Genomic DNA, 26,182 nt, shown 5'->3' on the forward strand with positions numbered 1-26,182 from the left:
CTTCTGCAGGGGGATTTGCAGGTGGGAGTGAGCGAGATCGTTATATGCATTCTAAAATCTGCAGGAATTTACTGATTTTAGTGATTTTTAGTTACGAATGAAAAATCTGCAGATTATCTGCAGTAAAACAAAAAGTAAGGTTATGAAAACAAGTTCAAAGGAGTTTTCTGTGATTTTCTCTCAATTTTCCCCCAAAAATGCGTCCTCAATTCGGAAATCGCTTACTAACAGACGACCAGGATGTCTTTCAGCACAATGCCTGGTAATTTGCAGAAATTCTTCCCAAAATTCCTCAAAATCCGTCCTTTTAGTCGGAAAACTATTCCACTTGAGGACACGAGATTCAGAAAAAAGCCCCAACTGGGCTCAAGATTCCTACTGGACAGAACCAGGGTGTTTGATTTCAATGCCTGGTAAATTCTCAAGCAATCGCAGCAACTGTCAGTAATTGAGAATCCTCCAATTGTTTCAGGGACAATGTTGAATGGGACGATGAACAAGAGGAACTCGCAAGGGAGAGTGTCCGGAAGAATTCATTACAGAAAATGCCCCAGGAAGACGTCCAGAAGTACGAGGATGAAGCTGATAAATTCTGGGACTCTTTCTACAGCATCCATAGCAATAAATTCTTCAAAGATCGCCATTGGCTGTTTACGGAGTTCCCGGAATTGGCTCCAGCAGTAGAAAATTCCGAAAATTCCAGTAAATGTGGTAGAAAAATATTTGAAATTGGCTGTGGAGTAGGTAATACCATCATCCCGATCCTCAAGTACTCACAAGAAGAGGATTTAATGGTCTATGGCGGAGATTTCTCAGCCAAAGCCATTGAAATCCTCAAGGAAGATCCACATTTTGACGGAAAGAGATCTCAAGTTTTTGTCCTGGATGCTACAGCTGACATCTGGGATGTTCCCTTCGAAGAAGCCTCAATAGACATTGTCGTTCTGATCTTTGTCATGTCTGCCATCAATCCTTCAAGGTATCACGAATGATTTTCAAGTTGCCAAGGAAGATACTGATTCCCTTCTTCCAGGATGTCTCATGTTGCCAAACAAGTGGCCAAGTACCTGAAGCCAGGTGGACTTCTGGTCTTCAGGGATTACGGCCTCTACGACATGGCTCAGCTGAGATTCAAGCCTGGAAAGTGCCTGGAGGAAAACTTTTACGTCCGGGGAGATGGAACTCGGGTTTATTTCTTCACTCAGGAGGAAATCAGGGATTTGTTCCAGGCAGCTGGACTCCTGGAGGAACAGAATCACGTCGATCGAAGACTTCAGGTCAATCGTGGGAGACAGCTGAAGATGTATCGCGTTTGGATTCAGGGGAAATTCCGGAAACCCGTGCCAAAGTAAGTCTTTTTCGTGAATTTTTTTTTATTTTGTGTTTTTTTTTACTTTTGTTTATTGTTTTTATTTTATTTTTTTTGTTTTTATTTTTATTTTATTTTTTTTGTTTTTTACTTTTTGTTTTTGTTTTTGTTTTTTTTATTTTTTTATTTTTTTCGTTTTTTTTTAATGTTTTGTTTTTTTTTAATGTTTTGTGTTTTTTTTCTTTATTTTTTTATTTTTTTTTTGTTTTTTTTATTTTTTTGTTTCCTTTTTTATTTTATTTTTCTTTATTTTTGCTTTTTTGTAATTTTAATATTCCTTTATTCCCTATTATTTTTTTAATCCGAATTTTTAATTAAATTTTTCCAAAACACTTTTTGTTATAAGAATTGCAGAAAGAAAAATTTTACATACTTAATCTTTTATTGCAATGTCTTTCAAATGCCGTTACAAAAATGTAATTTAGGATTTCTGAAATAACCTTTAACCAAAAATTACTTTAGGCCACGCCCTCTAACTAAGGTTTTACCGTACATTAAAGGTAAAATTTTTGATAATTTTAAAACACTACCAAAGAAAATGTTATCAGGTTTTCTCTCGGCTAGAGCTTGAAGAATTCGGTTTAGTAGAGAAATAGACCACGCCCCCAAAAATGTCTTTATAAAATACGAATTTTCAGAACATATTTTTCTATTTTGAACATATGTGATCCGTTTTATATCATCTCTTAAAATTTTGCAAGAACAATATTTTAAAGAATATTTTAGAAGCACGTTAAATACAAGTGGGCGTGGCTTATAAAACATGCAATGAATTTACTTAATGTTTGAGAATTCCTGTGAAATGTGTAGATTTAAATTGCTAAATCAGTCAGAGAATCTCCAAATACGGGAACCCTCAAGTCAATCGCTTTGATAAGCACCTAGGCCGCTAGGTTTCTCCAGAACCCTCAGCACTCCTCCTATCGATCTTTATCGAGAACGATGGTTTTGGGAAGAAGCTACCGGTAAAAAATAAAAAGTTAATTTTTTGGCGACAACAGTAAGAATTTTACGATAAATGTGATTTTGCCCATACAATTTTATATGCCAAATGGGCGTGGTTTCTATATAAAAGAACAGAAGTCATTAGGAATTGTTCGCAATTACTTTTAAAGAAAAACTCTTTCGTGGAATGTTACCTTATTATGCTCCAAATAAGCATTGCTAATCCAAACTTCCAATTTTTTTTTATCATAATTTTCGAAGGGGCGTGGCCTATATTCTTAATCAGGGGACTCGACTCTATCAAACATACCATGTGAGACCTCTGAGACAAAAACCGTGTTGCATAAATTCCATGAAAAAATTGAAATTGAAAAATTATATAAATGTGAAATAGTTTCTTATTTATACATGAAACATATTTGTACAAAAAAATCGTACTAGGGGAAAGTGGTGCACATTTGAATTGGGGCAGCTTTGAAATTTGACTTTTTCTTCTATTTTTAAATTGAACTGGATTTTATCATAATATAATTATTTAGCTACACAAACCAATTGCGAAGCTATATTACGTTATGATAGGGTTCTCAATTAAAAAGTGCCCCACTTCCCCCTATACAAGTTTCTTAAGAATAAACAATAATACTACCAAGTAAAATTGTCGCCAATGGCGCTACTGTTGCTTTTTATATGATTTTTTTTTCAAATTTAGCTTTTGTGGTTTATATAGAAATTCGATCTCGCCTGATTAAGTTCAAATCCAAACGCTTTATATCATAACTTTCTCAGTTGTATACTTCCTTCTGGAGAAAGATGTGTAGGGCCTTGACAGACTTGAGGATTAGCCGAGAGACGGCTTAGCGTAATTATATTGGAAATAATGGTTAAACCACATTTCTACCATTTTCCACTAAGCCGTCTCTCGGCTGAAGTCGTAAGTGTGTCAAGGGCCTAAGAGATTTACTTGGAGTTTTCGTTTTTGAACAAAACTGACGAGATCGCAGTTTCAGTGATCCATTAGCGATAAACTTAGTCATCTTTTGATTCTTGATGTTTTATCCATTTTAACCGAGGGGATACTCATTGGACAAACAAAAAAACTAATTGATCTAGAAACAGTTTCCGAGTGTTTCAGAAACGGAAAATTTGTTAGAAATATGGGAAACGTGACGGAAACGTTGAAGCACGCTTAAAAATAGAGAAATCTAGCTAGAAATCTTAAAAAAAATGTTTCAGAAAATGCATGGAATGGAAACATAAAATCTCATTAAAAAAAATGAAATCTCCATAGAAATACGAAAACATGGATTGAAACATATAGAAACTAATCGAATAATAATAATATCGAATAATAATATCGAAAGCATAGCAACAGAGAGACTAGAAACAGAAACAAAGAAACAAAAACTAAAACAGAGCAACAGGAACAAAGGAATAGAAACAGAAACCAGAAAAACTGAAAAATATATTTCTCGTGTTTTTGGAAATGAAAAGTGCAAGCCAATTTTTTTCTTTTGAGTTACCGGAGTTACCGCTCGATTTTAACCGCCGAGTTTAGTTTACCCGACGCGTTTTTTTGTTCTCAAAATGCAACGAGTACTACAAAGTAAAATAGGAAAGCATTCGGATACCACGTCTCCACAAAACCATGTTTTTTTTAAATTTATTTTTTGAATGCAACCTCCATGGCTATAAAATTTCCAAGCTTTTTTTTAAGGGCAACCCCGGTAACCCATATTTCCACGGCTTCCACGTAAGTTTTATACGTGTAGGGGAGACTGGGGCAAAATTTGTCATAACGAAAATTTCAATATTCACTATTTTCTAAAATAAAAGAGACTGAGGCTTGAAATTTTTATTGTAGATAGCCTTCATGAACCTTCTTAAACTTACAAAGTACCATGGGATTCGAGGAAGAATTATATCAAATAAAAAAATTATGAAATTTTGAGCCCTATTTTTGGAATATTTGGTACAGAAAATATCAATATTGATTAGCCTGATTAGCTCAATTTAAGCACATTTTTCGTTAAGATAGAGAAAAATTATCTTCGATAAAGTTGTAGAGGAATAAATTTCCTATAAAAATATGTCTATTTGATATTTTTAACGTTTTCGAGAGTAAAACGTCACAAATTATCCGAAGACTGACAAAATTTGCCCCAGCAATTTTGAGAATCTCCACAAAATAAACATTTAGAAAATGATTCGTAAATCATATTTCTTTCGAGATAGAGGAAAATAGTCTTGTGCAATGTTGTAGAGCAGTAAATTTCCTATAAGAGTATGCTCATTATAAAACGTTTAAGGTTTCTCAGAGCTCATGAAAGAATTAATTATGCATTTTGACAAGTTTTGCCCCAATCTCCTCTATATGTACGGCCATGAAACAATCAATGAATGAATGAATTCTCCGTTGTTCTAGAGGTTAGAATTGACGCTAAGACGGCAATGGTCGCATTTCCAATACGAAATAGCCTTAAATGATTCCTAAAACTGGCTATTTAAATCGGAAGATGAAAAAGGCTCTTGAGAACTTATTTTTCAATCGATTCGAATAAGTTTAAGTGAATAATGGAAAGGTCTTAAAGTCCTTCACGAGCTTGAACCGTTATAACTGGTTTCTCCATTTTTTTTTCCATTTGATCCGTCCGACTGCCAACAGCACTAAAGGCCAAACGGTTACTGATAGGGACTTGTGATCTTCGAGGGATCCCTCCATAGTCGTGCGATTTTTTTTCATTTTGGATATGTCCATGAGAATATTCTGGCGGATATTTCGTCCATATACGAAAATAATCGTGGAATCATTCTTAATAACGATTTTTCAGGGTCAAAGGTTAAAAAGGCTGTAGAGAGTGTATTTCTCAACTGAATGGTGTCATGTTTGGGATCGTTGGAAAGGTCTTGGAATTTCTGACGGGACTGAACCGGTTCCAAATAGTTCTAAATCGGTAATAAACCGATTATGAAAAAATACGTCATTTTTATCTGAAAATCAATTGCACTAGTTCCTAAGCTATTTTGGGGGATATTTTGAATGATGATTTGTAAATCGGTTCAAATCGGTTTTGACCCGGAAAACGGTAAATTATGCGAAAGTCCTTTTGTGATAGTGACGATTTTGAGCATTTCGCAAAACATGGAACGCTTTGCCACCCTTTTTTTTGGAAAACAATCAACTTAACGATCTCTTTGCATTCTTGAGATTCTCAGCAATTTGTCTCTCTCCACAAGATTTGTGATCGAGAGCGATCTTCGTGAGAGTTGCATCGAATTCTTGATTTGATAGGGGGGTCGATAGATAGATAGGCAAGTCATGTAAAATTGCATGTACCATTGCATTAGTGATGCGACAGAATACAGCTTCTTGCGGGAATCTCGCTCTTGATCGTAAACCTCATAAATGCATCTGTATTATATATACGTACATATAGTGGCTGTTTTAGTATGAGTCACGAGGAATTTTTCCCACATTTACAATCTTATTGTGCCATTCAATACGAGCATTTGTGTGTGAGATTCGGTGTCTCTTTCATTGAGGTTTTTCCCCTCCACATTGAAAAGTCTACAATCAGCCTTAAGGCTTGTCTCTTTTCATTTAGATTGTGAAATTCACGTTGATCAGTCGACTCCGGAGGTGCTTTCTTTTGTACGTCAGCACTGTTCAGGAAGAAAAAAAATACCAGACTTTTCCAAATGTAGTCCTCTGTGGTTTAGTGGTTTTTTCTACCCTCTAAATTTTGCCATTAAAGTGTTTTTAAAATTGTGCTAAAGAATTGGTGCGATTTACTAAATTATTTGTGAGTGTAACGAGATAGAGAGAGCTATTTATGCTGTCTGTGAGATAAAGTGAGTTAAAATTGGGAATTTGATAAGGCTTGTGTGAGGCATTGAATACTGTGTAACCACGTGTTTTAGTTTGAAGGCGTCTTATAGTTTTTTTTCCTTCCCTTTATAAAGCCACATGAACAAATATTTGTTAAAACTATTTTCTTAATTACGATCAACTAGCGTGTTGATAAAGAGCGGTTTAAGTTGATCTTTAAACGTCTCTTTGGGTTGTATGATAATTAAATTAGAATTCCACTTGGTAACAAAATGGAAAATGAGTCAGAGAAACATGCTCAGCGGCATTTTTTTCTGTGTTATCCACAATGAAAGAAGATCTAACCATATGCGTTTCGCAGAAAAATTGATAAAATGTGGTTAATAATCTTAGAATTTATTATTCAATTTAATATCTTGGAAGACCACCCACAAAATGCTACTGTACATAGAAATTATTCCTTGAGTCTAACATTTGCGTAAATATTTAATAATTATATTTTTTCTTCAAGATATTTCTTAGTCATTTGCAAGAACTTGCTTTTTTCTTGGTAAATTTTTCAAAATAATTCAATTTGAAAAAAAAATCTATAAGGTGATTTTTACTTGTTAATTATCTTCCTCTTTGTCTTCAATTATCGTGTTCGATAGTGCTAATTAAATTCCAATGGCGAAAAGTAATAGAAGTTAAAATGTGGCGTACAGGAAAAGAGGTAGAAACTCCAGTGATAACTTTGATATTGACTGTTCGTGCCAATTTTTGCGGAAGTGTGGCGCCAAAAGTTTAACAATTCATTCGTATAGAAGTTTACCTATCAATGATCTTGAAATATCGCTGAAATTCAACAGATATCCCTAATTTTTTCTGAAGGATAATTTTAAAGTTATTGATTATGAAATTGCGAAAAACCCGAGTGAAATTGATGCAGATGAAATAAGTCACATGATTTAGATAAATGTGTCTTATCTTTGAGTCGCCTTTATTTTATTTTGTTTTCAAATAACAAAGCTCGATCTCAACCTATTTTTGACGTAATTCTGACTAACAATTGTTCTTCTTTTTTTTCCTTCGCATAAACCTTACAAAATAATTCCACTGGTAACCAAGGTCTTGTTGATTCTAAAAGAAACAATGCTTTAGTGGCAAAACTTCTAAATTTATCACGTATTGACTTAAATGAATTTTACTTATTTAACTAAAACTTTCCAAAAGGATTGGAAGAAGAGCAAATTAATAAAAATATATAATCAGAAGCTTCCGTGAGTCATGCAGAAATGTATTCATTAGCGCAATATAATTTACAAAATTAACAAGAATTTAAAAAAAAAACTTGTTTTTTGAAATTGGATGCTTAAGTGAAGTTACACAATTTGGTAGTTATTTTGTATAAACGCAATTTAGGAAGCTTTTTTAAATCATTCCATGCTTTGCGAAAAGATCGAACTCGTGACTTGGATGCTAATATCTCAAAACTACTTTCGTAGCATTTACCGTTTATCGATGCACCATCAATTTAAACCGATCCGTAAATAACTCAAAAGATCGCCTAAAATAGTTTAGTAATAAAAAGATTTATGTTTCGGATAAAAATTAGTTACCGGTTATAAACCGGTTCATTACCGATTCAGAACTATTTGGAATTATTTAGGCTTATCATAAATTCGAAGACCTTTCTAACAAGCCCAAACACGACCCATTCGGTTAAGAAAAACGGTCTCTAAATCCTTTTTAACCTTTTGACCTCAAAAAACAGTTATTAGGAATGATTGAATGGTATTTTCGTATATGGAAGAAACATCCACCTAGGTAATCTCTAAAACCGGTAGCAGCCAAAATCCCGAAAGCCAAAATCCCGAAAGCCAAAATCCCTAAAGCCAAAGTCCCGAACACCAAAATCCCGAAAAGGCCAAAATCCCGAATATTCAAAATCGTGAAAGGGATGAAATTATATGGAGGAAACTGTTTTAAATAATTTCCCAAGACACAGAAGATTCCCCTTTGCCTCCAGCAAGCACAGGTGCAATCGTAGAAGTAGCTATGATACTTTTAAGAATTCAGGATTTTGGATTTCGGAATTTTGACGTTTGGGATTTTGGCTTTCGGGATTTTTTCTTTCGGAATTTTGACCGGGACCCCTCTAAAATATATCCAAAACTGAAAAAAAATCACACAACGTGTTTTCGAGTAATCCCAAAAAGTATGATTTTGAAAGAGAAGAAAAGCGATAGTTGAAATGTGGGGAGCCCGTAAATGGTCCCAGGGTCACTTATGGGGGACCCCCGAAGGTCCCAAGTTTCTAACCCTTTGACTTCTAAGTGTGGTAACGGCCGGTCATACGAACGAACGCACGGTCAGACAGCGTGACATAAAAGAAGAAATCGAATCTTCAGATTTCAGAAATTCTACCGAAATATGATCCCTTGGAGAGTTCGGTTAACTGTAATTTTTGTAAATAATATCATATGGTATCGTTTAGTAACATTAACCCTTTAAAGACGAGACAGATTTCGCTGACTAAAAATCAGCAATAAAAATGAAACCGATAGACAAAACTTGTGAAACATCTTACATCTAACCTTCGAAAAGCCAACAGTCTGATTTGGTGTATTTTTTGCCTCTATTAACGATAGAGAGAAAAATAGCTCAAAAATTTAAGTAATTTTTCTGACGATACCAATGACAGATAATTTTCACTGTAATGAAAAATATTATGTTTGAGTATTGTAGTTTCTTTTTCCAAAACGGTTTTGCTTAAAAAAAATTAGAAGTACAGAAAAAAATTAAAATCAATTTTCAATATAAGAATTTAAAAATTCGTCATTTTTTAGCTTAAAAATTTACTATATAGACTTGCAAAAATATCCTAGGCTCCCTCAATCTTCTACTTTGCAATTACGTACAAACATAAGAACAAAATAACTTTAGGTACTTAGGAAAAATTATTTTTTTTATGGGACACCGGTGTTCCAATCGCCCTTAAAAGTTTAAACTTCTTAAGGCGTTACTCTGGAAGATTATTCTCTTCGATCTGTGGGACCTGTGGGACGCATCAACTGTATTCGATTTTTCCCAAAATTCAAGTTTTAATTTAAAAATGTAATACTTGTACGAAAATTTTCTTATTTATTGATCACAAGTTATTTTGTAAAACGAAACGTAGTGTAAAATGTGCCAAAATTGTACTTTCTTATTTTAGAGTTCTTCCAAAAACTCCAATTTTCATTTTTCAAAAATCCGTCTTTCAAAGTAAAAGCCCTACTCATCTTCTAATTGAAAATATTTCGGGTTTTGAGTTCAGATGAATTTATTATGAGTAGCCCTAATAAAAATTTTAAAAAGAGTTTCCGAAAATCAGGGTGTATTTTCATTTTTTTAAAAAATATTTTTCAAAATACAAAAGATGTTCAGTATATTTAAGATCTTGAATTAAATAAATTTAAAAAAAAAACAGAGAAATGAACCTTTTTTAATATACGAGACCCACGCTTTATAATTTTTAATCTTTAATACATGGTCCAGAAACATCATCCTAGTATATCCCATGTGACGCAGGTTTCAAACCCAATGTTCCTCTAATTATAACTTCTCTAATTTTTTTTTATCGGACAAGATATTCGAGAAAATTTTGAATTAAGATCAGAGATCAAGGGCAAATGATTCTTCAGTCTCCAGTTTGAAACCCTTACATTGAGTTCCGTTTTAAAAGACATTCTCGAAACCAAAAAAAAGCCTGCACTGGTAAAGGTGAAAGGGTCACTGATGATCCTTTGAAAGTAATACCAGCTTCAGACTGGAGGTTTAGCCCAGTTCCTAAAGGTCTCAGAAATCTAAATAACAAGCAATTTTATTGATTTTTCAAATGCCCTTAATATCCAATTCTAAACATCAATTTCCTAAAAAATCGTGTCTGATAAGGAATTAGAGGAGTTAAGCCAGATAGCTAAGCCTTAGGTCTGAAGCCCGTATAAGCGCCTGGCAAGTTGGCCTTTTTATATGGAGCTATTTGAAGCCAATTCCTAAATTGATCTCGGACTCAGCTCACAGTGCTCCAAGGAAAAAATTTATTTAAAGAAAAATTTAGAATATTTTTCCCTCCATACGGAAAGGTATCTTATAATACGGAAAAACTTCTCACTTTTTAAATATTTAGTATAACGATCACGAGTGCAGAAAAATTCCCATACGCATTTGTATGTGAAAGTAAGAAATTGGCTTCAACTTTGAAGACCACTCGCCGGGGACTAGTTTCAAAGCGTCACTGTTTTGACACCTATTTATCTCCGGAATAAACGAATAAAAACTATCATGATAAATATGCATACAAAATTTCAAAAGATTCAAGTGAACCTTTCAAAGGATCAAAAATATGATCTATTTTTTGTTGAAAAGGGTCTATTTGACCCTTTAATTTTTACCAGTGTACGAATTTACTCCTATGACATAAAAGAATTGCAAAACCCGCAATAAATATTTTTGGAATAAGTTACGGAAACGCCGTGGTGTATGCAAAATATTTTGGCGCCATTTTTTAGACTATTTTTAAAGTCAATTTGTATTCTCCCAAAGGTGTAACAATAAATGGTCCGACAACGTGTAAAAATAGACATTCGCTTAATCGATCATATAGATACTTAAGAACAGGGGCAGATATATCAGGGGTAGATTTATACAGTGGGATATTATAGTTTGTCTTAGAAGCAATATTAAGAAAATTATTTATTCAGAGTAAACAAGGGCCTTCCTATTCATTGAAACATTATCAGTCTGATTTAAACATTTTGTTCACAAATTATACTCAAAGAAACATTTTATTTCCTGACCAATTTTGCCCTAGTCTCACTTAATATCGATTTGATATTCGCGATAAGCTATAATTCTTCCCAAGGTTTTCAGCTGCTTTTAAATTATGTCTTTTATAAAGATAAAATTGAGCAATTATTATAGTTTTGTAAATAAAAAGGAAGAAAGGATTGTAAGAAGAAAGAAATGTCCCAAAGTGCCCCACTCATCACTACATCATTTTCAGAGGAATGTGAAAACCCAATTAGACTTTTTTGTTTGATAAATTCATTCCGTGCAAAAAATATAATATCATTAAATCACGGGCTATCACACTGAAGGCATTAAAAGTCATTTAGTTGAATTATTACTTGAACTGAATTTACGGAATTTTATTTTTCTCTGTCTTGTGAAAATTTTAATAGAACAATTAATTGAGTCTGCTAAATTTTTCTATTCTAATTTTAGTTCTATTGTTTCTATTGGTCCTCAGTTAAAATGAAGATTATAATGTTTGGGAGGGAAAAATCTCCTTTAATTTTTTACGTATTTTTGATCAATAAATAAAACAATTTATTTAGGTCATTTGTCCATCTTTTTGCGTGGTTAAGGAAATATACTTTAGACTTAGACATTGGCTGTGACTAAGTGTGATCATGCTCTGAAATTATGAGCATCAGTTTTCGGTTGTTGTTACTTGAGATAGCAAGAAAATATCTTTATAATTGTTTCGTCTATTCACGTGTTTATTTATCAATTTATTTATTTTAGCACTACGACTGCTTTTTTAGCATTTTTTTTCTAACATTTACAATCGCGCACGCGTTTCTCTCTCAACAGAAATAAAAATGTGTATTAAATAACGTTTTCTGCTGCTGATGCATTTGCAACATTTGTATCAAGGCTTCCAGCCATTTCTTTTGACGTACATTACATACGTGAGTTTCCGTAGGAGAAAAAAAAACATTTTTATGCTAATATAGAATGTCTGGGAGACTAAGACTACAATTATAATTTAAAACTATTTTCATTTTCAATGTCTCATTGAATTACAAATAGACATCAAACGTGACACTATAGAGATTTATGTAAATGGAAGTAAATCAAAATTATTAACATCCGTCTTTGATTTATTTTCACATTGCAGACTGGAAATACTGCACTAGTACATATCTCCAACTTTTTTTTCGTCATTTTTTTTCAATGGGTTGAAGAGTTCTGCTGGAGTCTCCTCCTGAACCTGGGATAAAAGGTAAGTTTAGAGATGATAAATTTTGTATTATGTGATTGGTTGTAGGTGAGCCATTTACACAACGTGATTTATTGCCATTGAAGCAATTTTTTTTAGGTCACTCTATTGTAACTGTTCCACATGCAAGTGTAAATATTTAGTTATTGGCATTTATGTTTAACATTCATTGAAATTATGATTCAATAAACCAATTCTGAGAATTTGCTGTAAATTGAAACATGGCAGAATAATTACAGTGAAGCAGAGATTGGTTGTTTTGAGAATACTAATTTGCTCGTGAAGATGATAGATCAATAAATAAAAATTGATTTTGATAATGAAATTGAGAAGAAAAAACTTGTAATGATCATCACGAGCAGCGATCGACAATTCCAATGAGATCATGAAGATCGTCCTGTACTTTGTACACTAAAAATTTTGTCGAATTATTCAGTTGATATGAATAGGGCTTCTGGATCGTTTGGATCAAATCACCAAAAAAAAAAGAAAAAATTAAAATGTGATGGGAAAAGAAATCTATTAGTAAAATCTACTATTTCCTGAAAATTTGTGTTAGAAATGGTTTTGTCTATTTTAGAACGATTTAAAACTACATTTTCGTGAGGAAGCTCCTTTTTTGATTTTTGAATATTTCACCTTCTAATTTAAAAAAAAATGGATATTTAAGTTTATAAATTCACATTTATTTACGCGAAAATGTAATTCAAATATTCGAATTTTGAGTTCGAATTTTTAAATTTCGACTAAATTTTCGAAACTGAGCCATTTATTTTTTTATGCGTTAAGGTGTCTACACATTGAGCACAATTTTCGTCAAAAATTGCTGTTTTGAAGGAAATTGGCTCCAGTGCTGTAGGCAGAAACGTCAAAATTCTGTCAAAAATGCAATTTTTGACAAAAATTGCTCCCAATGTGTAGAGGCCTTTATGCCCAACGCACAATAACTTTTGTTTTGTAAACATGTTTTTAACATTTCAATGAGTGTGAATGAAACAAAGATCTAGTCATCTCCTTCTCTCTTATAAGGAATTTTGAAAACATGTTTACAAACAAAAGTTATTGTGCGTTGGGCATTATTAGCCGAGACACTTTCAAGACAAAAATAATCATTCGAAGCAAATTGAATATTTTGTTTAGTTTTAGAGCTTTTAGTTTTTGATACTTAATAATTTCACATATTTGTTATGTAAACACATTTTTGAAACTAAAGTAAGAGAGTGAGCGTGACAAAAAAATCGCTTATGGCCTATACATAAATCATTTGATTTTTCAAGAAAAAAATTTTGGATTTGGACTAAGGAAAAACTAGTAAAAATCACTTTTTTCCCTGAAGACTTAAAAAAAAACAATATTACTTTGCCATTTGCTATTGTGCGATGTGTCTTTGCTGGAAGAAATGTGAATGACGACTTATTTCGAAACGTTGTGAAATTGTAGCAAAGGGTGTTTCAATGACAAAAAAAATACATAAAAAAATGATAAAGTTTTAAATTAAAGTGTCTAACGATAGAAATACACACAATCATCTGATATCCGTATGATTCGAGGTGAAAATAGATATCACCGATATCACTGGTTCTTTTTTGAATTTATAAAATGTTTGACACCTACTATCCGAATATCACGGATTCGGACCAGTCCGACAATTCCGAAATGATAATTTTATGAGAACTTCCCAAAAGAGCACAGTCAGTTGAAAAAGGAAGCGTTTTCAGCAAATTTTTACTGAGCCGATAAGCATAAATATACTGACCGGTCAGCAGTTCTCTAAAAAAAGTGCTAACTAAATACATGGAAATGGTACTGCTTCGCGTTTGTCGTTTTAAGGTTAGCAGAATTCAGCTGAAAATACATATGTTAGGTGTGATTCCTTCTAATCACACCTATTGTAATCATCGTATTTTCTCAAAGTGCTCAGATCGAGATGAAATTCACAGGGTAGATGTTTTGAACATCCCTGATGCCGAAAATCATAAGCCGGCAATTTCGGGTCCGGCCGGCCGTCCGGCCGCCCGTACGCAATATCTCTGGTTTGAAAAGAGATATCTTCATACATTCTTTTTTAATATATCTACTCGCGCGTACGACGATTTCTGTGCTATTAGTTTTTTGAAAAACCGGTTCTAAACCGGTTAAAAATCACGTTTTGTAGTTTATCTCGAAATCTAAGCATACGATTTTAAAAATTTTATGTTTATGTTGTAGCCCAGAAAATTTAGACGAACTTAAAAAAAAATTAAGACATTCGTCGAGCAGTTCTCGACATATTTCACTTTCTAGATTTAAATTTTAAGAAAATTTGCAAAGGAAAAAAAGCGGGGGAAGCGGCGTCGGACAAGCTTTTCCCATATATATACACTCTCTCACTCTCTCTCTCTCTACATAGTGAGCCTATATTCGAAGATTTGTAAGGTGACATATACAATTCGCGATCCGCCATTTTATTCGCGGATCTTCGCGAGACGCGAATTTCTTCGCGGATTTTCGCGGGCCGCGAATTTTTTCGCGGATTTTTGCGTGACGAGTTTTTTTCGCGGATTTTCACTTTTATTTTTAATATCAAATTTAAGAATTAATTTTAGATTTTCGAATAACATTAGTGAACAAATTTTTAGTTTTAAAAGAATTACACAAAAAAAAAGATTTTACACATTTTGAAATATCATCAGAAAAGTAAGAAGGGCTGGATGTTAATTTACTAGTTAGTGAAAGGAGAATGTTGAACATAAGAAACAATGCTATCCTACAATTCTCACAATAATAAAAGCGGCTTTTTCAACGCTTCCCTTTCTCCAGAACTTTAGGACCAATGCACAATAACTTTTATTTTGTAAACATGTTTTTGACATTGTAATGGGTGCAAGTGAGATCTAGACCTAGTCATCTCTTTTACTCTTATAGGAAAGGGTGAAAACAAGTTAACTAACAAAAATTAAATAAAAAAAAATAAAAAAACGAAGTGATTGTACGCTGGATGGGGAATTCTGTAACGCTCTGACAATGCCATATGACAAATTGGGTTCGAATCTTAGGAGAGCTTTTTCGAACATGAGATTTTGTAGCCGTAACATTGCCATTTCAGCTCACGTGGCATTGTCAGAAGTCACATATTTGAGATTTCTGGCAATTCAAATGTCAATGAATTTTGTTAAACAAATCAATCAAGACGTACTGTATTTTCATAAAATCATCAAGTAAAGGGATTTCACTTAAAATTCAATAAATTGCATTTTCGAACTCGTACGATATGACAAAAAAAGTTGGAATGTCATTGACAGGTTTCGAACTCACGTGTGACAATGCCACGAAAATTACAGAATTCCCCTTCTGGACATTAATTGCACCGTATAATAACATTTGGTTTGTAATGGCTCCGGCACACCTTTTAAATCAGGAAAATTTCATGAAGTCGAAATTCGAATCCCTTTCTTTTTCACATGTTTTGAATACAGTAGAGTCTCTCAAATCTGAATCTCTCAAATTCGAACGACGTTTGGATTCAAAATGTCAATTGTGTGGTTATGTTAAAAAATTCGTATTCTGGATGAATGAAAATCATATTTATGTGCTTCTTCCTGAATGTTTACATGCATTATGATCGTGTAAAATGATAAGGAAGTATGTTACCACTAAAACTTGTGAGAAAGTACAGGAATTTGACTCAAAGTGCAATTTAATCTCACATAAATTTCGTTAGTTTTGAAAAAATCGTTCGAATTTGCGAGGTGAGAAATGTCAGAAATACCCCCCGAGCGTTCGAATTTAGGAGACTCTACTGTATGTCTATTTCATTCTCTCGCACTCTTCTTCTTCTTCTCTCAGACATCACTCCAAATTCAATTTAGCTCAATCAATTTTGTTATGCGAAAGAATGAGATAGTAATATGCAAAACATGTGAGAAAGAAAGGGTTTCGAATTTCGATTTCATGAAATTTTCCTGATCTAAAAGGTGTGCCGGAGCCATAAACAAGTCTTTGGCATTTCAGTGGAAAAAAATAAAATGTAGTTCTTCATTCCTCTCTCTTTATCTCCTTCTCTCTCTCTTATTGCAATTTCGAAAACATGTTTACAAAACAAAAGTAATTGTGCATACAATATTGTTGAAATTTGAAAATATTACATATCAGAAAAGGTTTGTGTCTTGAATATTAAAAAAATATGCTTCTGATCCTGTTTATCTATTTTCGAAATGAATATTTTGAAATAGTTTATTTAAATATCTTGAACGGGAATAATGTAAATTTGTATGAGTACCCTTTTCTTCACTAATTCAAAGACGAATTGAATTAGTATAAATCTTGTTATGTGCGCATTTGTTTGGTTCTTTTTTTTTGAGGAAGTGACTTCTTTGATGAATATAGCAATTTCGATGATGATTTTATATGTTTCAAGTGCGTCTTTGTGGAAAATCATAGATGTTGAAGTCTCTGAAATTTCCATCCGGAATGTTTATGTATTTTTCAATCAGTTTGAGTGATGATGGACTCGTGATCACATTGGAATTCATTAAATTAATTCTAAACTTGAAGAGTGTCCGAAAATTTCATTCTGTTTCATCCTCTGACTGTATTTGTCTATTTTATTCAAAAGATAATACGGCAGTTGTTACAAGACTTTCTCTCTGAAAAGTAATTTTGACTGATCTTTTGCACAAAAGAGCATGTTTAATTTGAATTTATTTTGTGTGTAATTATTTAAGAATAAATTGGAGAGTTTTATTAGCATTATTTTAAAGGTCACCTTTTCTCTTATTTTTATTTCTTACAGGAATTTCTATTGAGGAAAGGCATTTCAATTACTTTTGTGATCAATCTTCTGTTGAAGGAAGTTTAAAGGCGAATTCCGATGAGACACTCGGATTCAGAGATTCTTAACTTTGAGACATATTTCTCTCTGTTGAAAATCATTTTAATGCTGGTCATTGCGGATTTAAATTATTCCTAAACAAGGCATAGGATCTTCTTGCCTTGCCATTGCTATATTTTAGTCAAAGAGGATTATTTTTTCTTCTTAGTTCAATTTTATTTTTTATAGCTCAGTTTTTTTTAAATTAATACAATTTGGCTGAGTTTTTTTTTAAATTGCCAAAATGCTGAAAGTGGTTGGAGCTTCGTGGTACAAGACCAAAATTGGCAGCATGATCGTATTGAGTGCGATCATACTTGCCCTTGGGACACTCTTTATCATCGACATGGAGAGGTGAGTTTATTGCTTGATGTGCAGTCAAATAGTCAATTTTGTAAATAGAAATGTTCGGCGGTACTTAATTTTCAATATCAATCGATTGAATTGCATTTCAAGGTACTACGTCTGAATTTTTGTTGTATTTTTAGCCATTTCAACCCAAGGGGCTTCTTGCTTATTTTATTATATTTTTTTTGTGAATGAAAAAATCATCGTTTCTATTAACCAGTGTTATATAAGCATTTTTGTGGTTTTTCTTACACTTTTACGATATTTACGTGTTGAAAATGCTTAATGTGAAATGATTTTTTTTTATCCAATCTGAAAACTATAGAATTGAACTAATTCTTTTTTCTGGATAATTTCGGCCAAAAGGAATAAGTGTAATGGTCTCGACACCCTGGTGAAGTTGATGTCAATATTTGACAGCTTTTTTTACACGAGCGTAGGTAATATTCTCCAATATGGACATAAATTTTCGTCCAATTTAAAATCAAAATCGCCGCAATCCAGTTTTTCCCGCAAGGGGTGAATAAGTGGCTCTTAAAGTGAACTGTGAGCTGCAATCGGCAGATCGGCGCCGATTTAGAAATAAAAAAATGACAGATCGGCAGATAGGCGCGACGCCCGCAGATCTAAACAATTTTTGTGAAGCTTTTCGGACCAATCGGTAGTCAAGTGAACCGTGAAAGCCGCTATTATCTATTCTTTATTTTCCCTTATTTAATATGGCACCCGCTAACGGTGGGACAAAATGACATTATGGTTTTTTGAATCTGATTTGATTTTCGTTTGAACCTCAATTTCGAGGTTAAAAAAACAATCTGAGTGAAATGTTGCACATGGATGAAAATGTAGCTAATAAAATTCTCTATCAAACCCACAAAACAGATTGTTAGGGACGGTCCTAGTTTTCGAGATATTGTTGATTAAAATTGCTAAAAAGTTCGATTTTTTCATGTTTTCTGACAAGACTACAGTGCTCCTGGTGTCAGTTTCACGAACTCCCCATATTAATAAATAAATCGGTTCAGCAGAATCGGAGATATAGGCACCGAAGTATCAAAAAAACGGCAAAAACGGTTTTGCCTAGATTCCAGGCGCAAAAACAAAATGAAATCAAAATGATAAGTATTTTCGTAAATCATTTGACCCTAGAAATATAAAAATATCATGAGAACCCAGGGACAAAAAAAAAGTTTAAAATTGTTGCACAATGTATTGTAATGTGAAGAAAATCTCTGAATACATGAAATCTAACACGAAATTGTTAACAGTAGGAAAATGTTGCTTTGAAATTGTTAATACCGCAAATATCATTGTTAAAGAGTTAAGCCATAATTTTATTGGTTTTACACTCTAATTAAAGGAAAATTATTTCTTTACTTATTATCACACTAATTATTATTATACTAATTATTAATTATAATTACACTTTAAAGGAAAATTATTAACTTGAATTACTAATAGAAAAACGTTATAGGACGCTAAATTTTGTGAGTACAACATGGTAAAGCACTTTTCCAAAATTTATTAGAACTTCTTAAAGAGCTTCCTTAAGAAATGCAAATGATAAACGATCATAAAAATAACTCTTCTAAAGAAAATGTAAAAATTATTTTAAGTTGTATTTTTAATTTAAAGGATTAGTGTCTCAAAATAAAATTCGGATCAAAAACAAATAAGCAACAAAAAATTAAAATTGGTTAGCAAGATAAATAATTAATTGTTGAAATTTTTTCAATAAATTCTAAATCTTCACAAAAAGGGTTTAATTTATATAAATAACGTCGAGTATGGTTTAAAATGAATAAAAATTATATTTTGCTAATCATAGTTAATTTTTTTTAGCAGTTATTTGTAAGACTTCATAAAATTGTAAACCAAAATTAAATGAAAATTCTATGTCATTCGTTATTAATATTGATCTCTCTTTAACTTAAGTAAATGAAAGTTCAAAAATGAGCGAATTACAATAATCTTTATTAAGAATTTATGAGTTAATTAAATAAATATTAAAAATATCGTGTTGAATATAATCAATGATCTAGTAAAACATAAAATAATACCACTTTCTATCAAAATTTCTCATTTTAATTGATTTTTTTTCCGGACTTTAACCCATTCCTTACCATGGTATTATACATCATACGCAAATTTAGTGATTTTAGATTATTTATTCATTATTTATTTTATTTATTATTTTATTATTTATTTTTAAAAAAGTTTCTCAACTTATTAAAAAATGTCTACGGGATTTGTCGATTACCGTAGATTTTTGTTATTATTACTTTCGAAATTTTTAAATATATTTTAAAGCTTATTAACAGATAAAAGAATATTTTTTAATTATTACCTGACAAAGTACAAATATTAATTTAAGGATAATAAGGAATAAATATGTAAATAATAAAATTAATAAATAAAATATTGGTTTAATGATTAAGTTTATTATTTGTTATCAAATAATAACAATCAATCAGAGTGTTAATTTTAGAATCACAAAAATTGTAAACAATTTTAATATTACCAGGATTTAATTTATAGCAAACTCAGCATATTTTGCCATTCCTGGAAGAATTTTCAATCAATGAACAATTTTCGATGTACTTAGATCTTCAATTTGGCGGCTTATTAATGATTTAAAAATAAACAGTCATTCATACAATTGTCGCGAATAAAAATGTTCGAAGTGCCAGGAGCTTTCTGAATGAAAAATGGTAATTCCTCAGTAATAACCAAAAAAAATGGTCATAGCCGAGACACGAAGTGTAAAAAAAAATGGTTATCGCTCAGTTGTCGCTGTCTCGGCTATTTACACTTACGAAAGCTGTGTAGCGCTCTAAAAAAAATATTAATGTTTTTTACGTAATTAATAGGGGAGACTGGGGCAAAAAGTCACAAATCGAAAAATTCAAAATTCAATATCTTCCAAGATAAAAAAGATAGCGGCTCAATTTTTTTCTATAGATAGCCTCCATATACCTTCTTTAATGTCGTAAGTTTCTTAGAATTCGAATAAGGAATTTAGAAAATAAAAAATATCGAAATTTTTAGCCCTATTTTTGAAATATTTTCCTTGGAAAAGATAACAATTATTACCTACTTATTTTCCAAAATTGATGCACTGGTGAATATTTTCTAAATAATTTGAATTCTTTGAATATGAATCCGCTATTTTAGAATTTCACAAAAGTTCTTGTCTCCAGAAAAGATCTAGTCTTAAGTCTTAAGATAAATTTGAGATCTTTGAATATTGATTGTAACATTTTTGGGATTTACAGGCCAACATTCGATGGAACCTTCTGTGCTACCGTTTACTGGACCAAGATGTCTGGATATCGTGTGGAATTCTGGGGACAACAGAATGATCTTGATTCTATTCCACTTGGTGTAGCCAGAATTTGCTACAAGGACACAATTTTTGAGAATGGCTGGTCTCAGATTGAGATTGAAACCAATCCTGTGTATTCTGATCGTATTCAGGCAACTGGAGCAGGGATACTTGAAGGTGCTCTCACTTGGAAGAGTATTTACTATCAATGGACAAAGTACGATAATGATCTTAGGGTTATTGATAATAGAGCAATTTCTCAAAATGATTTTCACTTGATCTTTCCTTTTGCAGCACCATCAATGCTCAGTGTTTGAAAGATGAGGATTCAGTGGCTTTCTGCTCATGGGCCAGAAAGACTCTCTTGGTGAACTATGAGAGTGTGAGGAAGAAGGCGGAGTTGAATGCTGATCACGATCACTATTGGTATCAAATACAATTGTTTTACTATCAGCTCGAAGGATTGGAATTTGGATGGAGAAAAGGAATTAAGAGATCGGCTCTCAAGAGATCTGGTCTGGAGATTCCTCCTGAGGATTTTTTGCTGATGAATGCTGGTGCTGATCTTCGAGATTTGAGGATCTACTATGATCGTGTGATCATGGGGAGATCGTCAGAAGCCAATAAGGATGTACGATCGAGTATGTTGCTGAATATCTTTGAAGAGAATGGCATCATTAAGCTGCTAATTGGACATTCTGCTGCCAAATCGTGAGTTTTCTAGATGATATATTTTTTTTAAATTTTATTGGAATTTTTGGATTCTTTTTAAGGTATTCTTTGATGCTGAGAATTGTAAAGAAGTACAAATTCAACTATCACTTCTCCAGAGAAGCGAAGTCTCACGTGGTTCCTGGATCAAATATCATCTTCTCAGGATATCCGGGTGTCTTGGCATCAACTGATGACTTTTACAAGATTTCAGGTCGTCATGGACACTTAATTGTTGCAGGAGTTGGGATAGTTAATAAAAATTCTGATCTCTGGCATCAATTGGATTTGCGGAACAATGTGATCCTCTCGGCACGAGCAATGGCAGCAAATAGATTGGCTTACAATGGTCGTTCATGGTCCAGGGTTATGGCTAAGGATCCAGGAACTGGATCTAAGCAATGGCTCATTTCTGATAGGAAAATTCTCAGGCATTTAATAACAACTCGAAAAGCTGCAGAATTCACAGAGAAATCTTCAGTTCCGCCAGTTCTGGAAACTCAAACTGTCAAGATGAGTACATATCAGCCGTTTGAGGAGAGCTCGCAGGAAAGTGTCCAGATTAAGAGTGACTTTGAGACTCGGGGTTTAATTTGGCTAGTTGATCAACTTCCTGGGCGTCTCTATGCAGAAGATGTGACAGAAACTCTGTACAAGTATGGAACAATTTTCTGCAATGGGATACCCTATTTCAATGCCACTGTCGAATTGAGCCATGTTCAGGTGAAGAATGATAAGAATATCCCACGAAATTTTACTGATCTCGATGATATTGGATTGTTTCTGGGGCAGAGAGCCAGTCGTGGTGATTTGCACGAGGACAATCCAAAAGCATACGGAAATATCGATCTCAAGCTCTATTCAGGTAATTTTTGGTCTTTATGAGAGGTAAATACAATGTCTTATCACTTTTTTTTGTGTATCTTGCAGAAACCAATTCCGGAGAGATGGAATTTCATGCTATTTCCGGACCAATTAGTCTTCCAATCAAGGAGTACACCTTTAATGCCTTTACAACAACTTCTGATGATTCCAATTCTTCCCTAAAATCTTCAAATCTTGTCAAGCATGCTGAACCTTTCCGATGGAGCGACTCCAATCTTGCTGAAAAGCATGTTGGACATCCGGATTCCTGGAATTTTGACAAAATGTCCCCAAAATGGGCTTGGCAGTAATATCTTCCCTTTCCTCTTCAAATTTTTGCCAGAATATTGTTTGTTTTATTCCCATACGTCCTCAATATAGCCCATATTGTCCGTTTTTACAAGAATTTAGTAAATTTTGCACGAATAAATAAATTTTTGGGTGGAAATGGAGGAATCCTTTTTCTTTTGGATCGAAGAAGGCGGTTTTTGTTTGAACAGAGTCGGCCACGAGTGGGAGACACTGTCGCTAGTTGACAGAGTGAAGTTGATTTTCCAAATGGGAGTTCGTCGTCTCGTGATTTTACCACATTTCTATGTGTAATAGTGTATTTAATTGCGAAAAAAGTGCACAACAGACTGAATAAAGTGCCTTGCTGCATTTTCATACAATAATTTTATGAAAGGGATTATTATGTAAGTGATTTTTGTATTGACAAAGTTGCACCTCAGTTCGGGAGCGCCTCTGCAAAATGACCCGGCTTTTGCACCACTTTTACCCCATTTTCCGGGCATTTACAAGCATATTTCACACCCCGGATGCTCCATGTGGCTTCTGGGGGTTCCAATCTTGAAACACTGAATGGAGAAAAGGCTCCCTGTGGGGTTCTTTTGTGAAAAAATGGGCCCTAAGTGAGGTTATATTTTGTGAATCTCCTTGTCATTTTGCTAATCTCCAAGGAGAGCCATTTTAGCAAAACGAAGTCCAAGGAAAATACCATTTTCCTCCCAAATAAGCATTTTCGCGATAATTTTATCCACTGACTTCCATTCCTAGAAGGTTGTCCTTCTCCCTGGAGATCATTTGGAAGACCTCTGCCTGCTAGACTCTGAGGATAATCACAATAAGAATAATTGACAGGCCCATGCCAATTTTATTGCAACATCTAGTAATTGCATGTAAAATTATTTTTTTTTCTTATATTTAAAATAAAGAGATTTGTTTATTTTTATAAAAAAAAACAACAGAAAATATTGTGGTCAGATATTAGTGTATCCAATGACCAAAGCACAGTAACTTATGTTTTGTAAACTTTAAACATGTTTTCAAAATTGCTTAGAACAATAAGAGAGATGTCTAAATTTATATGTAGAATTCACTGTCACATTGATATTGCAAAAATATTTTTAGAAAGCAAAAGGTATTGTGCGCTGGAATAATGCCCAGCGCACAATAATTTTTGTTTGTAAATATGTTTTTAAAATTCCTATGAGTGTGAGCGAGATGATAAGACTTGTATCGCACTCGCACTCTCACTGAAATGTCAAAATGTTGGGCATAATTCCCAGCGCACAATAACTTTTGTTTTGTAAACATGTTTTTGATATTTCAATAAGAGTGAATGAAATGTAGATCAGTCATCTCGCTCACTCTTAAGAGCAGTTTTGTAAACATATTTACCAAGCAAAAATTGTTGTGTACTAGCCATAGTGCCCAACGTATTATGTTTGTTAATATGTTTTCGAAATTACCTATAAGAGCAAGCCAGATGATTAGATTTATATCTTTTTCACACTTAATTAAGTGTCAAAGAACTGTTTACAGAATAAAAGTTATATCTTGTTGGGCATTGCACGTTGACGTTCAGTCACTTTTCTTTTATGAACATGTTTTTGACATTTCAGTGAAAATGAAAAAGAATTAAATTTAGTCATCTAGTCCATTCTTATACACAGTTTCGAAAGCATGTGTACAAAAGAAAAATGTGTGTGTGTGCGTTATATCCAATGCACAAAAACTTTGGTTTAGAAAACATGTTTTTGATATTTCAATGAGTGTGAATGAGATCTAGAAGATCTAGTCATCTCGCTCACTCTTATAGACGATTTTGAAAACATGTTTACTGACAAAAGTTATTGTGCATTGGTACAATGTATACTAATGCCCAACGAACAATAACAATTCACATTCGTTTCAATCACTCTCATTGAAATATCAAAAACATGTTTACAAAACAAAAATCTTTGTGTGTTGGGCATAATAATATATGTTTAGTTTTTGCTCAACGCACAATAATTTTTGTTTTGTAAACATGTTTTTGACATTTCAATTAGGGTAAGCGAGATCTAGATCTAGTCATCTCGCTCACTCTCAAAGACAATTTTAAAAATATATTTACAAACAAAAATTATTGTGCGCTGGGAATTTTATTGTGGCTATTTTTAAATATTTTATTTATTCCTTTGACAAGGAATCTGTCAAGCTGAACTATAAATCAAAAGCAATCAAAATGAACTACGTCATTTTTGCAGATTTTTTGAACCAGAATTTAATAAACTTTCAATATTTTACTTTATTACTCCTTTCAATTTTTCAAAGAAAAGCAGGGCAGGAGGGAGGAGCTTTTGGGTTCTTATAGGGTTCTTAAAAAACTGGAAGTTCTTTCTCTCTTAGAAATTAAAAAAAAAAAACCATTAGTTAAGGCCAACTTTTAACTTCTAAACCAAAATTATTCCTTAATACCTTAAGTCATTCTGATAAATTTACTACAAAATTTATAATTTTTAAGTAAATGTAAATGTCCGTTATCAAACTTTGAGATCAGATGGTTAGAGATAATGACTTGGGATTTTCAGGGAACTCTTCATTCGCCATAAGTTCACTTAAGTACAATTAGCATGTTCATTTAACCCCCACCTCTACTTCCAAAAACAGTTTTTTTTTGGAATTGCTGTTATACCTGTTACACATTTCTTTTTTTTTTTGGTTATGTTTTATATGTTGCCTTGAGAAGCCAATTCTTAACCCTTTTAAGGACGATTGGGTCACCGGTGGCCCATTGAGAAAATATTTTTTGTAACTTTCAATAAAGTAAATATTTATTTATTTATTTTATTTTTTTTATTTAATTAATAATGCTTTTGAGCTTGCGCCCTTGGAAGCATACATAATGAAAAAAAGCTCAAAGGCATTAAAAGCTCAAATATTAAAGCATATTAAAGCTCAGCATATTAAACCTCAAAAGTGAGAAATTTCTAATTTATTGCATTAATTGAATTTTATTTTTTTTTGTTTTTCCATTATTTTTAAGCAGAACCTTTTTTGGTAATAGAAACTACAATACTTACCTTATAATACTTATAATACTTATTGTATAGTCCTACATGTTACTCTCTGTATCCTGGGCATGAACCAATAAACTTATTATTAACTTATTATTACCCATTATAATTTTCATTAGAGTAAAAATTATCATTAATTGACTTTGTTAGAAAAATTATTTAAAGTTTTGGGCTTTTTATGTCCCTATTGTCCATAGAGGTAGAAAAGTTACCGAATCCGACGCTGTTGAACTTTCCAGGGTTTATACGTAAGACCTTTTTTTTATTATTTATTTTTGTTTTGTTAAATATTCGCTTTGTCAAAACCTTCTCGTCCTGAAAAGTCTCTACACATTGGGAGCAATTTTCGTCAAAAATTGTGTTTTTGACAGAAATTTGACGTTTCCACCTACAACACTGCGGAGAATTTCCTTAAAAAAAGCAATTTTTGACGAATATCTAGAGCCGATAAAGGGTTAAGATACACGAAAATACCGATAAATCATTCCAAATAACGGTTTTTCTAGGTCACAGGTTATAAAAGCTCAAGATAGTGTAATACCTAACCTTAGTAATACCTTATGTATGATTAAAATT

The 26,182-nt window shown here is 32.8% G+C and overlaps 3 protein-coding genes across 10 annotated transcripts in view; all 3 read left to right on the plus strand.

Moving 5' to 3' along the window:
* The first annotated feature begins 124 nt into the window (after positions 1-124).
* Positions 125-17,281, plus strand: LOC129801206 (tRNA N(3)-methylcytidine methyltransferase Mettl2). Its single transcript, XM_055846035.1, has 5 exons — positions 125-262; positions 473-979; positions 1,034-1,348; positions 12,067-12,171; positions 16,940-17,281. The coding sequence occupies exons 1-4, from the start codon at positions 198-200 to the stop codon at positions 12,083-12,085; spliced, it is 906 nt and encodes a 301-aa protein (XP_055702010.1). The 5' UTR covers positions 125-197; the 3' UTR covers positions 12,086-12,171; positions 16,940-17,281.
* On the plus strand, positions 17,262-22,713 carry LOC129801199 (putative phospholipase B-like lamina ancestor). Its single transcript, XM_055846003.1, has 5 exons — positions 17,262-17,371; positions 20,641-20,907; positions 20,985-21,401; positions 21,464-22,266; positions 22,332-22,713. Exons 1-5 carry the CDS (start codon positions 17,262-17,264, stop codon positions 22,574-22,576), a joined length of 1,842 nt encoding a protein of 613 aa, XP_055701978.1. The 3' UTR covers positions 22,577-22,713.
* A 64-nt stretch (positions 22,714-22,777) lies between these two features.
* The window catches only part of LOC129801201 (protein alan shepard), a 110,126-nt gene continuing 106,721 nt past the window's right edge, over positions 22,778-26,182 (plus strand). For 2 of the 8 annotated variants that reach the window (XM_055846010.1, XM_055846012.1), the window contains exon 1: positions 22,778-22,960. The gene's annotated coding sequence lies outside the window, so the exon portion shown is untranslated. The remainder of the gene's footprint in view (positions 22,961-26,182) is intronic. The other 6 variants (XM_055846008.1, XM_055846009.1, XM_055846018.1 and 3 more) reach the window with 3 other exon arrangements.

The sequence above is a fragment of the Phlebotomus papatasi genome, chromosome 2 (genome assembly GCF_024763615.1).
Source record: "Phlebotomus papatasi isolate M1 chromosome 2, Ppap_2.1, whole genome shotgun sequence".
NCBI classification, from domain to species: domain Eukaryota; kingdom Metazoa; phylum Arthropoda; class Insecta; order Diptera; family Psychodidae; genus Phlebotomus; species Phlebotomus papatasi.

What these genes read in the sequence shown, in the direction of transcription:
- LOC129801206 (XM_055846035.1), top strand. Translation starts at nt 198, where the DNA reads ATGCGTCCTCAATTCGGAAATCGCTTACTAACAGACGACCAGGATGTC. An exon ending in GTCTTTCAGCACAATGCCTG is followed by an intron (nt 263 to 472) that starts GTAATTTGCAGA and finishes CAATTGTTTCAG; the next exon opens with GGACAATGTTGAATGGGACG. An exon ending in TCTGCCATCAATCCTTCAAG is followed by an intron (nt 980 to 1,033) that starts GTATCACGAATG and finishes CCCTTCTTCCAG; the next exon opens with GATGTCTCATGTTGCCAAAC.
- LOC129801199 (XM_055846003.1), top strand. Translation starts at nt 17,262, where the DNA reads ATGCTGAAAGTGGTTGGAGCTTCGTGGTACAAGACCAAAATTGGCAGC. An exon ending in ATTTACTATCAATGGACAAA is followed by an intron (nt 20,908 to 20,984) that starts GTACGATAATGA and finishes TTCCTTTTGCAG; the next exon opens with CACCATCAATGCTCAGTGTT. An exon ending in GGACATTCTGCTGCCAAATC is followed by an intron (nt 21,402 to 21,463) that starts GTGAGTTTTCTA and finishes ATTCTTTTTAAG; the next exon opens with GTATTCTTTGATGCTGAGAA.